The 13,840-nt window shown below is 44.7% G+C and overlaps 1 protein-coding gene across 2 annotated transcripts in view; it reads right to left on the bottom strand.

The window, feature by feature from the left end:
• The window catches only part of Cacnb4 (calcium voltage-gated channel auxiliary subunit beta 4), a 244,120-nt gene extending 238,422 nt beyond the window's left edge, over positions 1 to 5,698 (bottom strand). Inside the window, exons 1-2 of one of the 2 annotated variants that reach the window (XM_090342841.1) lie at positions 5,612 to 5,698; positions 5,002 to 5,085 (exon numbers count right to left, since the gene is read on the bottom strand). In XM_090342841.1, the coding sequence (XP_090198967.1) occupies positions 5,002 to 5,085; positions 5,612 to 5,671 (144 nt within the window). In that variant the 5' untranslated portion in view covers positions 5,672 to 5,698. Of the gene's footprint in view, positions 1 to 5,001; positions 5,086 to 5,323; positions 5,370 to 5,611 lie in introns of those variants that run through there. The other variant, XM_090342842.1, reaches the window with a different exon arrangement.
• Positions 5,699 to 13,840: the final 8,142 nt, after the last annotated feature.

Below are 13,840 nucleotides of genomic sequence, written 5' to 3'. Positions count from 1 at the left end.
TGAATATAAATATTTCTTTAATTTTTCATATAATCCCCCCTTTTTTGATGATAGTGGGGTTTGAAATCAGGATCTTGCAAATTCCAGGCCATACCCTTAGCTAGACTGGATAGTCTTTAACTTAATTTGAATTTGATTTCATATTATTGGTGCTTGCTTTTACCCACATGTATTTTTTGCAATATGACTTTGTCACACTATCAGAAAGTGATCTTTTTCTCTCCCCTTGCAGAGGGTCAGGCTTTTGGGCCCAATGTCACTCAGCAAATGCAGAAGGACTGACATCAGTTCTTGTGTAACTGAGGGCGAGGAGTACAGCAGCTTCTGCTGGTGCTTGTGGGGCTGCTCCTGCTTGAATCCAGTCACCCTATTATCAAGAAGGGGACCAGGAGTGTGACCTAGTGGTAGCGTGCTTGCTGAGCATGCACAAAGTCCTAGGTTCCATTCCTCAGTACCACATACTCAGAAAAGGTCAGAAGTGGTGCTGTGGCTCAAGTGGTAGAGTAATAGACTTGAGAAAGCCCAAGGACTATGTCCAGGCCCTGAGCTCAAGCCGTAGGACTGGGAAAAAATTAAACACATATTATCAAGAAGCACAAGCAGCCACACTGAGGCCCTGCTTCGAAGGTGGAAGGAAACTCTAAGCTAGCTGAACTCTCAGATGGCAGCCAGCAGCAACTGCTAGTCACATGTGTGAAGCAATCTCGGACTTTCCAACCATCTCACTGCTCATCACTGGACCATCACAGGAAGTAGAACTCTCTGGTCAGTGTACAGAAATAAATTTATTATTTTAAGCTGTTAAGTCTGATGAAGGTTTGTTAGGAGGCATGCCTTTAAACAAAACATTTATTGGTGGAGTAGAACCTCGGACCTAATGCATGTCAAGTTAGCCCTCCATTGTCTACTCCTTTATTCATTCAAATAAATATATACTGAATAGCTGCTCTCCTAGATGCACACAGATCAAATGCAGACATATCTTGCCATTATGGAACTCAGTACCTGGACAGGGAGATAGACGGTAAAAGAATCTTAATGGGTCACAGGACATAAGGCTCTGTGCTTTGGAAGCCTCAGGATGGGGGACTGGCCTCATCAGTGAGGTTAAAAAAGGAAGTGAATACTAAATTCTTAGACCCAAAGGAATGTTCAAAGATAACTAGATAGACAGGATAACAAGAGTCCTTCACATAGAAGCATAATACAAAGTCTGGAGCAGGAGGAAAGGTAATATATTCAAGCTCTAGACATATCTAGACATATATCATGGCTCAAGATGAGGCCTGTAAGACTCTGAGACTCTGCAGTCATCCTGAGACTGTACCTAATTAGATTCATTTCATTCTGATCGTATCTTCTCTTCAATTCCAAGCATGAAGGAGATTAACATAGCTTACCCTGTGCAAACTGTATACACAGTGACACCCATGGGTATCCAGTACTCAATGATCAAGGTCCTTGTTACATTTCACTGTATTATCTGCATACACCTCTAGTTCCAAAACCAGACTACACAATCTTTTGAGTACAAAAGCTGTGCCTCAATTATCTTTTTATCTTTTCCCTCACAATAGCTAACACGGTGCTGGAAACATAGCAAAGACCAAGGAAGTGCTTCCTAGAAATGTAAAACACAGATAAATAATCTATTCATTTGAGCCTATAGGATGGTATCTCCTGGAAAAAAATTCTATGGTCATTCTTAGAAACCCTTTGCAATGATAGCAATATTCTGAAGGAAAGCCTTGCTATAAAAACATTTTTTTCTAATTTTAGACATTCTTGAACATCATCCTTACGTAGGAGCAAGAATAGTCTATCTATCACCTTTCCATAAAGTGGCTGGCTTTGTGTACGCTTTGAAGATCATTTCTGGGTCACTCATGTCTTTCTCTCCTTTCAGTGACAAAAATACTTAATTTTCTCATCCTTCCTCAAAGAAGCCGTCTACCTGCTCCATGGATTCCTTCCAAAACCTTCTAAATTGTGGAGGCCAGAAATCTAGTAGGTCAGGAAACAAGGTAAAAGATGCCTGTAGGACTTTGTGAGAGCAGTCCATAATGTGGCAGCAGGCTCTCATTCCTTCTCTGCTTGTTTTCAAGTTAATTCCATGAGTGCACGTATATGTGTGCACACACCTAGGTGCATATATAGTCATAAAGACACTCTTCAAAGTACAAAGACTTTCATTAAGTTTTCAAATGCCCTATCCTTCACCCAAGTCTTCCCTGTCTAATATATCACATTGATTTTATTTTTAATGAAGTCTTTTCCTCCATATGTTTATTAATAATGTGATAAAAAAAAAGCAACAAGTTTTATTGCTGTTGTAGTTTGGATAGGACAAAGACTCATGTGTTGAAGACTAGGTGTTCAGAGGTGTTAGGTGTTAATCCAACCACACATTCAAAGCTGAATGGACTATTGGGAGACTGGGGTGGAGGGTTAAAGGGCAAATTTTGTTCCATGTCCTCGCTCTCCTCCTACTGCTCTCTCCCCTCTTGCTTTTTTACAGTTGCCTAGAGGAGAGCAAGTCCAAAAAATCAAAGTCAAGTGACCATGATCTGACACCTCTGAAATGAGCCAGACTTTTTTTTCTTTTAGGTTAATTTTCTCAGATACTTCTCATAGTGATAAAAATCTAACAACATACTTGACATCTCCAGAATCTTCTTCCCGTACAAAGGCCACAAACAGAAGTATCACCGAAAAACCTCATCACTTGTTCCACCATATCAAGCACTCTGATATCAACAAATCACTGACGATTTTACAAAATCACAGCTTTACCAAGTTAAACAACTAGTGTGATTTAAAAAAAAAACATTTTTTGGCATTTGGGTAAAAATGTCCAATTTCATTGCAAGGTACTTTCAAATCCCGTGTGTGATCATTTCTCTTTTCATCAAAGAAATACAAGTATTTTGGTTTGTTTTGAACCCCTTACAGAAGTCTGTATAACACCATTTAAATTCCATCCTGTGTAGTGTACTCACAGAGCTAAAAAGTAGGGGTATTAGTTTTGTGCATCAAACTACAAAGATTATGTAAAATATTATTACAATGAACTCCTGAATGTATACCAATTTTTTAAATCAGTGAATTCTAGTTTGGGGAAGATTTATGGATTATATTCCTTCTCAAGATTTGTACTGATCCAAATGACTTCTCCAGACAACTTTTACAATGTGTGTGTGTATTTGTGTGTGTGTGTCCATACCAGAGCTTCAACTCAGGGCCTCATGCTCATATTGGGCTTCCTAGCTCATCACTGACACTTTACCACCTAAACCATGTCTCTACTTCCACGCTTTTGCTGGTTAGTTGTAGATAAGAGTCTCAAGACTTTTCCACTCAAGCTGGTTTGGAATCTGGACCCTCAGATCTCAACTTCCTGATTAGCTAGAATTACAGGCATGAATGCCACTCAGTTTACTTTTTACTTTTTACATTAAAAGCTAGCACACTTGACAAGAGCTTATACATACATTATTTCCATCATTTACTGGCACAAATAAAGGAAATAAAAATACTAGAAAGAATATTGTTTGTGCTCTGAAAACTAAAGCATTAGGGTAGTGCTGGTGGAGATAAACCCCAAAGCTTTGGTCTAACAGCTCATAAGAACACACTGCTATATCATTAGTAATTCCAAGAATTTTCAAAAAGAAAACACTACCCAAAATAGGCATCCACAAAAGAAACATTTGCAAGATGGTTAAACAGTTAAAGAACTTCAAACGACTTTGTATGATGAACGATGGCTTTACCTTAACTAATACATACATAAAGAAGGTATAAGATACTTTTAGAATAAATCCAGAATCCAAAATGTGTGTGAATAATGTACATGCTTAGTGCTCACTTCACTAAGGAACCATCTTAATAGTACCCGTTTCTACACGAAGGAAAATTGCTCACAGTAAGCATTTGTGCAAAGAGGCTTTACAGACTTTTCAGGAGAGGTCTGCGTCCAACTGTTAGCCCAAAGCGCATTTGGCACTCAAAACTCTGTGTGGATGGATGTTAAGAGGAACCGCGGCACCCCTGCCACTCACAGGTTAGAAACCCCCGACAGGATGTTCTGAGCAACCCACAGAGGAAAGCACTCCTCCGGGTCACGGCAGGACCCGGTACACAAAGCTTCCCGCCGTCCCACCCGAATCTGCCCCCGGCCACGCGGGACGCGCGCACCCCGTCGCTTCTGCCGCGTAGAGAACGGGAGGTGGGGGGTGTGTGCAGGCGGCCCTGGCCCCGGCGGCAGGGGCGACTCCCCGCAGCACGCGGGCAGGAGGGCAGGCATGGCCCGGACTGCCCCTCGGTGTGGAGGTGAACGGCGTCTGGGCGTGACCCGCGGGGCTCGGGGTCGCGCAAGCCGCGCCCGGCGGCCGCAAGTCCTAAGGGTTTTAACCGAATTATGGTAAATTTTAGGAGGGCACCCCAAAGGTGCCCATTCCTGCAGAACACCAAGAAGCAGAGAACCCGGAACCCAGCTCCGACCATCGCTCGACCGGGCGTCCTCCCCTACCCCGGCGAAGGGAAGTCGCGGTCCCCAAGTGAGCGCAAACTTTCCGCTCCCCGAGCCTTCTCTTTTTGACCAGCGCTCGGAAGATCCCTCGCCAGAACCAAGTGTTCAAAACGGGGACAAACACCCGGAATCCCGGATTCAACCAGGCCGCCAGCCCTCTGGGGTCTGGTGCCTCCAAATCAGGTTACACACACCATCCAAGGGCGCTTCTCCACGCGCTCGGGGCACAGCCGGAAACTGCCACACTCGGTGTCCCGGGTCCCGGCACGGCCCGGTCCCCGCCGACCGACCGACCGACCGACCGGTGTCCATGAGCGCAAACTTAACTTCCCGGAGCCGTGCGGAGTCCGGGCGACCGGGAGAGGCGCGGGGGGTGGCGTGTGGGGACGGGGACCCTCGAGCCCGAAATCTTGGGGCGCCCCGAGAGGTGCGCGCGGGACCGGGGCGCGCTCGCCCCTCCCGCCGCCTACCTGTCTGAGGATGAAGCTGGTGGAAGTGGTGCTGCCATCGGATCTCTTCAACCTGCTCCTCCGGGTCGTGGTGCCGCGGGCCACCTGGACGCCACACACGGGGCCAGAGAGAGGGCGGTGAGGACTGCAGCGTGGGGGGGGGCGACGGCCACCCCGGGGCGAGCGTCCCCCGGGGCGTGGGGGGCTCCCGCCAGCCCGCACCCGCGTCGCCCGAGTCTCCCAGACGCAGCGCCCACCCCCGCCCGCCCGCTCGCCCGCCCACCCGCTCTAAGCCCCGACGGCTGAACGGATTCCCCAGCTAGAGCCGCCCGCCAGCACCCACCACATCCATGAACAAAGACTGTCGGGGTGCGGGGTCCGAGTCCCCGGCATCGGCTGGGGGAGGCTGCGGGGCTCGGGAGCCGGTGCGCAGCGCCGGGGCTGAGGGAGGAGAAGGGGGGGGAGAAGGAGGAGGAGGAAGAGGAGGGGCGGGAGGCGCGAAGCTGTGGAGGGTGGGGGAGCCCGGCCGCTGACTCCGGGACCGGGCTCCCCCCCCCCCCCCCGCGCTCCCCGCACAAAGGCGGGGCCCCGGGACGGCGGGGGCGGGAGGAGGAGGAGGAGAGGGCGGTACCTGCGCGGTGGGGGAGGGCGGCCCGTCCGCGGTCCCGTTCTTGGCGTAGGAGGAGGACATGGTTCAGAACCGCGGCATGGCCCGCGGGGGGCTCAGGGGGCGCCGGGGGCGCGAGGCCGGGCTGCGGGCGGAGGGGCGGGGGAGGGCGCGCACGCGGGACCTCCCCACCCGGCTCCTGGCCCCGCGCCGCCTCCCCGGCCGCCTGCCCGCACTTCGGGGAGCGCCGCACCTTAAAGGGACCGAGGCGCTTCCCTCCCGCGCCCGCAGCGGGGTCGCCCCCGGCGGGGTCCCGGGGAGGGCGGGTGCTTCTCCCGGATCTCCGCAGCCCGGGAGGATCCGGAGACGCGCTTTCCCACCCCGCGAGCGCACTCCCTCAGAGCTTGCCAGAGGATGAAGGGAGGGGAAAAATCTGGGATGGGGGTGGGAGGATTAAAATAGTCTGCACAGTTTAAAATGAGACAAAGGTGGCACGGTTCATGAATCAGGACTTGGGGAGGGAAGCTGGTGCAGTGAGGAGGGGAGTGGGAAGGTAGGGGTGTGTGTGTGTGTGTGTGTGTGTGTGTGTGTGTGTGTGTGTGTGTGTGTGTGTGTGTGTGTGTGCTGCGACGGAATTTTAAAAGGGCAGAAGCTGAACCTTCCCGTCTTCACTCAGCCCACTGTGCTAAGACAAGGGGTTTTCTGGCTTTTATTTTAACTCCCCTGTGTTTTATTGTATTGATGTGGCAAACTCTAGCCCCAGAGCTGCGACACACACACACACACACACACACACACACACACACACACACACACACACACGCACGCACGCAGATGCAGCCCCACCAGAGACCCACGTGTCCTAAGGAGTTTTGAAGGTCACATTAGACCTGCTAAAAAGCAGGAGTTGGCCACGCGCCTCCCATGTGTTACACACAGAGCTGGCTCCCGGGGTGGTAACTCATGTTTGAAACCACCAGCCTTCCTTTCCTCCCGCTTCCATGCGAGATCTACTTTAAAAGGAATGGATGGTGGAAAGGAGGAATTTCAAGAAATAGGAACGGGGAAGAGAAAAATATGTGAATTTCCAAACAGACTCCTTTTATTATTATAGTACCGTAGGAGAAAGTCCTTATTAAAATATACACTGAAATCCAGTGTGTATTTTATGTCAGTCCAACTCACCTGGCGTTCTAGTGTCTGTCCGTTTGTTTGTGGAAGAGCTGCCATATTTAACAATCGCATTGCCTTACCACAGTCCTGCTTGTATTTTACTATCCACTTATACTTCCTGTTTTATCCCTTCTACCAAATCCAGACTTTTGCAGTCTCCTTGCCTCTAAATCCCCGTGTCCATGTGTATGTATATGTATACACACACATCACACACTTCATTTCTACACACTATAGGCCCAGCCATTTTCCTAACATCTTTTTTGTCCAAATAACTCTTCACTAAGATAGTCCAAATCCACATTTCAATGCCTGCTAGCATTTCTGGACCTCTACTGCCTTGTGTTTCCCAGTGGATCTCTGTAGAAACCTTCCAGTGTGGAAGCGGAATTTCTGTGCATTGAGGCTAGCAAAACACATCAAACACCACCTCAATTCTGTACTCCGGCTGTCCATTGTCTTCACTGAATACACCCTTCAACCACAGTGCTGGATCCTAGCATCTCCAAAGGTACCTCAGAACTCGACTGAACCCTCGAAACCACTGCAGCCCTGGGTAGATCTACTGCCCCTGAAAAACTAAAGCATTTATTCTCCGGGCACTTGACATAGACTGCTTTGGTTTTATTAGTTCTTGTGTGTGTGTGTGTGTAAATATAATTCCCAAAAGGATTGCTAGTTGTCTTTTAAAATGTCCTTTTCACAGTAGGTAACCCATAAAGTTTATGGAGTAAAGATTTGTCTGATAATACAGAACCTGTACTTTAGTTACCATTAACCCCAATCCATTTTTAGTTGTGAGCCATTTTCATAGTTGGCATTTAATCGATATAGATAAAATGAATTATGATGTGGACACTGCAATTTGAATTTGCTGGGCTTCTGCTGTTCCCAGTCTGGCTGAGTTATTCAGATGGATTCCATAGCAGTGCACTAGCAAGAGGAACTCTGTATACCTGCTTCACAGCCCAAAGGGTGGAAATTATCATCACTTAAATCTTTGGACATGGTCCTAAGTGTATATAGCAATGAAAAACATTTGTTCAAAAAAGTCTACAAAGGCTGAAAAAGAGTAGTATGAGTTTGAGTCAAGGCCTGCCCCCTTCTTCCTTGCTTCCAGTTCAGTGAAGAAATCCCATCTAGCACAAGTGCAGCCAAGAACACTATAAGTTCTCCCTGGGAGAGGCAGGACATCAGAATTCAGCATCCTGTCCCCAATTACCTGTTGCTAAAACTTAAACTCTCCAGCAAGTGTAAGAAAGTGGAGCAGGCTGCCTTCACTTCAGACCCCATGCATGCAATAGAAGTTTGGCTCAGCACCAAGGCTAGCGCTCTACTACCCTTGAGCCACACACAGCACTACTTTTGGCCTTTTCTGTTCATGTGGTACCAGGGAATCGAACCCAAGGCCTCAAGCATGCTAGGCAATCACTCTACCCTAACTCACACCCATGTTTTTAATGGTGAATTGCATTGAGATGTTACCTTTAGCCAAAAAAATGTTTTTATTTCTTCTTTCCTTCCCTCTCTCTCCTTTCTTGCCTTCCTTCCCCCTTCTCTCACCTCCTCACTCCCTACCCCCTCCCTTTTCTTCAGGTGTGGGGCTTGAACCCAGGACTTAGATGCTGTCCCTGAGCTTTTCAGCTCAAGGTTAGCACTCTACCTCTTTTAAGCCACAGCTCCACTTCCGGTTTTCTTGTGGTTAATTGGAGATGAGTCTCACAGACTCTCCTATCCAGGCTGGCTTTGAACCACAGTCCTCAGATCTCAGCCTCCTGAGTAGCTAAGATAATAGGGGTGAGCCACAAACACCTGGAATATCTTCTTTACCAGGCACTTTTGCTGTCTTTGGTCTGATAGTAACTTGAAAATCCCAATGTGTTGTGACACTATGTAGCCTGACATTGTGTTCTAGGCTGTGGCTCTGGTCCCCTGTCCCTCATTCCCAGGCCCAGGCCCCGGCTGAAGCTGCAGCACAATCTGGGACACGTCTCTTTGAGGGCAGATGTCAGAAAGCTACCGGAAGTTCACAATGCCTGTTAAGTAAGCTTCTGTTCCCTGTGGGCATCTGAGACGTTGGCTCCTATTTTTGGCCTAAACATGACACTCAATCCCTAATGGCTAAGTGGGAAATAGTACACCAGGAGTCAGCGGCACAGGCAAGTAGGGATGCACAGTCCTTTTATAGTAAGGGAGAAGCTAAAAACCACCAAAGATAACCCACTTAGTCAGTTGTAAAATCAGACTACCTTTTCTCTTCATCACCTTCATTCTGGTATTCAAGGTCCTTGTCATGAATTATGCAAGTAATTACTAGTATTTAAAGGAAGTATTCTTTTAAAGGTTCAAATTAAGACACTGGATGATATACATGAAGTTCTATGACTAAAATCTGTTATACATTTTCCTCCACTGATCAGAAGGAGTCCACCACTCTGCTTTCTGCCCTTACTGCAATGTCTGGGCTTAGAGAGAAGCAATGGGCATTATATGATGGGTACCCCAGGTAACACAAAACAATATAAAAGGAGCCATTCGCCTCTTATCACCTATACTGAAGCATAGTCCTGTCTCTCAGTTAGTGACAGCAGGGTACAGGAGTTTACAGGTACCTCCTGCCTATAATCCTAACTATTCAGGAGGCTGAGACCTGGAGGATTTGGGGTTGAAGTTAGCCAGGGTAGAATAATCTACAAATCCCCAGCTTCCACTAACCAGCAAAATGCAAGACTGGAGGAATGGCTCAAGTGGCAGTGTACCAATGTGGCAAAGCACCAACTCAGCAAGAGTTTGAAGCCCTGAGTTCAAACCCTCATACTTGAAACCTGGTATACAAACACACATGAGCACACAGACACATACACACTCATTCATTCATTCATTCATTCATTTCTAAGTCAACTTAAATGTTAAGATGTCATTGATTTGCTTTAAAAATAAAATGAAATCCTACAATAATTTCTCATCCATTATAAGATGCACCCTGGCTGCAAAATGTTAAAATGGAGTGGTAAGTAATGATGGGGATAAGAAAGGTCAAAGGCAGCTCAAATCTATTGAGTTCCAGGCACTGTAAAGTATTATACAGTTCTCTGCTCAATCTATTGTCATTGTTCTTTTTGAAAAAAGAATAAATAAAATGCAGCTCTAAGTTCTGAAGGATTTTAAACACCTATTCAGGATAGCATTACTTTCAGATGACTATGTCTTAATATTTTCAAATATCAATACTATCCAACAGAGGCTTACACACTCCTGGAAACAGCTTTTCTTTTCTCTCCCACATGATAATCTAGAACTTGTATAACCACTCAAAAGTGTTATCCAGTAACCAACTATCTCCAGTCTTAATAAGCTATTCTAACTTTATCCCTCATTATCACAATATGCAATATGGTTGCTAAGTCTCCTGGCATTGTATCTGCTTTCTAAACCAGAAGTGGCAAGAGCTTTGTCTTTCACATTTTTTTTTCTTTCCTTTCCTTTCAGGAAGCCCTTCATAAGAACTTGGACTTAAATCTCATTGGCAAAAACCATGTCATGTCTCCCACTTGCCTGCTGCAAAAGAATCTGGGAAGGCACATGCTACTAGCTTGTTTACTGACTTCTATAGAGAGGAATTTGAGATGGTTGAAAATGCATGTTGAGTGAACCAAAGTATAGTGTCTGATATACATAGATCCATGAACAGATGACTCCAATACAACATGGCTTTCTACAACCACTAAAACATGCTCACAAAATGCTTTGAAGGAGCAGAATGGTTTGGAAACCAGTGTCAGTGGGCTGACATTTGAAAGATTAGCCAGAAAAAGTCTCAGGAATAATAAAAATTGTGAAAAGTTCTGAAAGTGTCACCTGAGGAATGGAGTGTAGCTTCCATGAGTTAGAAAGGTTAACAAGGGTGAAATAACATATGACCCTGAAGTGTTTCCTCCTCCTAGACCAGAATGTGCCAGTGCCAGAAGCCCAAGCTTCATTTTTTGTTCTCAGCAGCCTTGGTTCAGGTGTGTATGGCCCTCAGTCAGAGGCCTCAATTCAGAGTTTTGCTCCTCTCAACTATGAACCATCTCAAGTTGATTTCATCTGTTTCTTCTCTATAACATTGGCTTTATCTCATGTTTAGAAAACTCAGCATCTGTAACTTATTACTGGCAGTGTCTGATCCATCTTGTATGGCAATGCCACACAGGTTCTCAGAAAAAAAAAACCTATCCCCCATTATATCAAACTCTGGTCCATGAGCCCATCATCACAAGTACCCAGGTAGATCCATCCACTGTCATGTGCTCTGTAAGTTTTCTTGTATCTGAAGGCATTTTATGTCCAGCTAAGCTGATTGGGACTCCTTCCACTTTCCTGGATTGTGTGGGAGGGGGGTCACAAAATATGATCTGACAACCCTAATACGTACATTGTTATAGCAAGGACAAGAAAGTGCTTAGTAATCCCAGCTTTGCCATTTACTGTGCGCAACTGAGTGACTTAACATTCTCATGTACTTTCTAACAAGTATTATGAGAATTCAGACACTGTAAATGAAAAATGGTTTATCTATGGCCACATTATTCTACATGTGCCCCACCTGGTCATGTTTGTGCCTGGAAGCTAAGCAGAGTCAGGCCGAGGTAGTCCTTGAAGGGGAAAAAAAATGGAATTTTAATGAACACACCATGTCTCATATGTCACATAGTTCATTCACAGTGAAGTCATAAATACAGTTCAGGTTTAGAAATCCAAGTTTTGAGCACCTTTGATATTGAATGATGATGAATGGGTTATCCAAAGACCAGCAATCTTAAGCAATACCAGCTATCTTTTCATTCCTATTTTCCTCTTTGCCAGCTGTCTCCATCTCCAGTTTTGACATTTTTAAGGTGTCCCAGTTATAACAATCAGGTCAGATGTAAATATATTAATTCTAGCTTTGACTGACTAAAAGCTATGGTATACCTGCATGATAGAAACTGAGGAATCAGACCATAGAAATGCAAAGAGTCCAATTTAACTTCAATTTACAACACACACGAATAACATTGGGTAATAGACACACGTGGAGAGGGCTGTTTTGGGTGCTAATCCTGGGACTTCAACTCAGGGTTGTCTCTGAGCTTCTTTTTTGCTCAAGGCTAGTACTTCCTTGTGAGCCAAAGCTTCACTCCCAGCTTTTGATGTTTAGTTGTACAAGTTGCAGGGAAATTTGTGATTAAGCTGGCTTTGAACTGTGATCCTCAGATCTCAGCTTCCTGAGGAGCTAGGATTACAAGTGAGAATCACCAGCACTAAGATTGTTTTTGTGGTAGATATTTTTTAAAAATCCAGCACACTTCTTCAATCATACAAGCTCCTTTAAAAATTCAGGCAAATGTAGTTTGGCACAGTTCTAGCCAATGACATGTACATAAAAATCTTTCAGGTTTCCCAGGAGAAAAAAAAAATGTGATTACTTCGGCTACAGCATTGTCTCACTTTTCCATTTAGATAATGCACTTGTCTGCAGTTGCTTAGAGAAATATGTAAGCATTTTCCCAATGATGTTTATCTCCACATAGACATCATTGGGAGCTATATTCTAACAAAATAACATTTTCTCTTCTTTTAGATATAGGACAGAAATTAGATAATAACAAGGCTGTCAGCTCTTAGAACTTCAAGTTATATAGCTATAGGTTAAATGTATCACAACTGAACAACTGAGATCCTAGAACAGGCCCCCACTGGTACATAGTAGTTAGTGTCAAAAAGTAGCCTGAAAAAGAAGCCTCTTCAACAAATAGTGCTGGGACTACATGATAGAGAATGAAGCTGAGCCAGGGCAGTGGTTCATGCCTATAATTCTAGCTACTCAAGTTGCTGAGATTTGAGGATAAAGGTTTGAAGTCGGACCACACATAAAAATCCAGAAGTAGAGCTGTGACTAATAGTGTTAGCCTTAAGCAAAAAAGCTCAGGTACAGCATCCAGACCCCGAGTTTAAGCCCTAGTGCCAGCAAAGAGATGTGGTTCAAATGGTAGTCAGCCGAATAAGCAAGTCTAGCTAAATCAAGGCCCTGAGTTCTAGCCCCAGTATCAGAAAGAGAAACAAAACAGAAAAAGGAAAAACACAAAAAACTCCCCTACGAAGTTAACTCAATAATTATCAACATATTAGTTTATACAAGCCAACTAACCATAAGAAAAAATTAAAAATAATCTTCAATTTTACAATGGATTTTATAATACTGAAAACCAATCAACAAAGAAAAATATTAGTTAGAGTTGACTAAAATTTTTAAACTTTTATTTTCACATAGGAAGGTTTAAAAAAAAAAGCTGCCAACAAATACAGACATTTTTCTCAGAATCCTGCACCAATTTAAAGCAACCTTAAATTTAAAGCAATCATAAATATACAATTTAATAACAAAATTTAAAACTCTGGAGGGCCAGGCCTGGGGGAACATGCTTGGAAATCACAGCAATTGAAAGGCTGAGGCAAGAAGATCTTGAGATGAAGGTTAGCCTGGGCTAGAGAACATCTCCAAAAAACACAGAAGCAAGCATGATAAATTGTACATAAACACACAGGAAATATTCAGCCATAAAAAGATGCTACAATAGAAATTACCACCAAATATATGCTAAGTAAAAGCACACACACACACACACACACACACACACACACACACACAGTCTAATTCTCAAACCAGAAATCTAGAGGTAGTGAGTATATCCCACTGTGCATATAGGTACTTTATGACAGGGAATCGTTTTAAAAGGTTTATGTTGATTTCCTGTTCAATTAAAAAAAATAGGTAGCTGGCTGATCAAAATGTATACAGTAGAAGTACTTGCATGCTATAGAGGTATTGGAAAGCCTTTATTTTCCACATTAGGATATTCAATGGTATAAAATAGAACAAAAATAAATCTTATTTCTGAGTAGCTTTTGTGGACCATTCACCCCATTTTTTTTTGTCTCATCTCTGTTCCTTTCTGCCTTGGAACATTCTTCCCACCCTGAAATACCCACCACTCAGGGTAGGCAGAGGAATGGGTAGGTAGTAATTGCAAAATGTCACCTTAATAGCTATGAATGGCT

The sequence above is a fragment of the Megascapheus bottae genome, chromosome 12, assembly GCF_031878675.1.
Source record: "Megascapheus bottae isolate mThoBot1 chromosome 12, mThoBot2.hap1, whole genome shotgun sequence".
Lineage (NCBI taxonomy): Eukaryota > Metazoa > Chordata > Mammalia > Rodentia > Geomyidae > Megascapheus > Megascapheus bottae.
The sequence above is the reverse complement of the archived record's forward strand: the minus strand, read 5'-3'. Positions and strand labels throughout refer to the sequence as shown.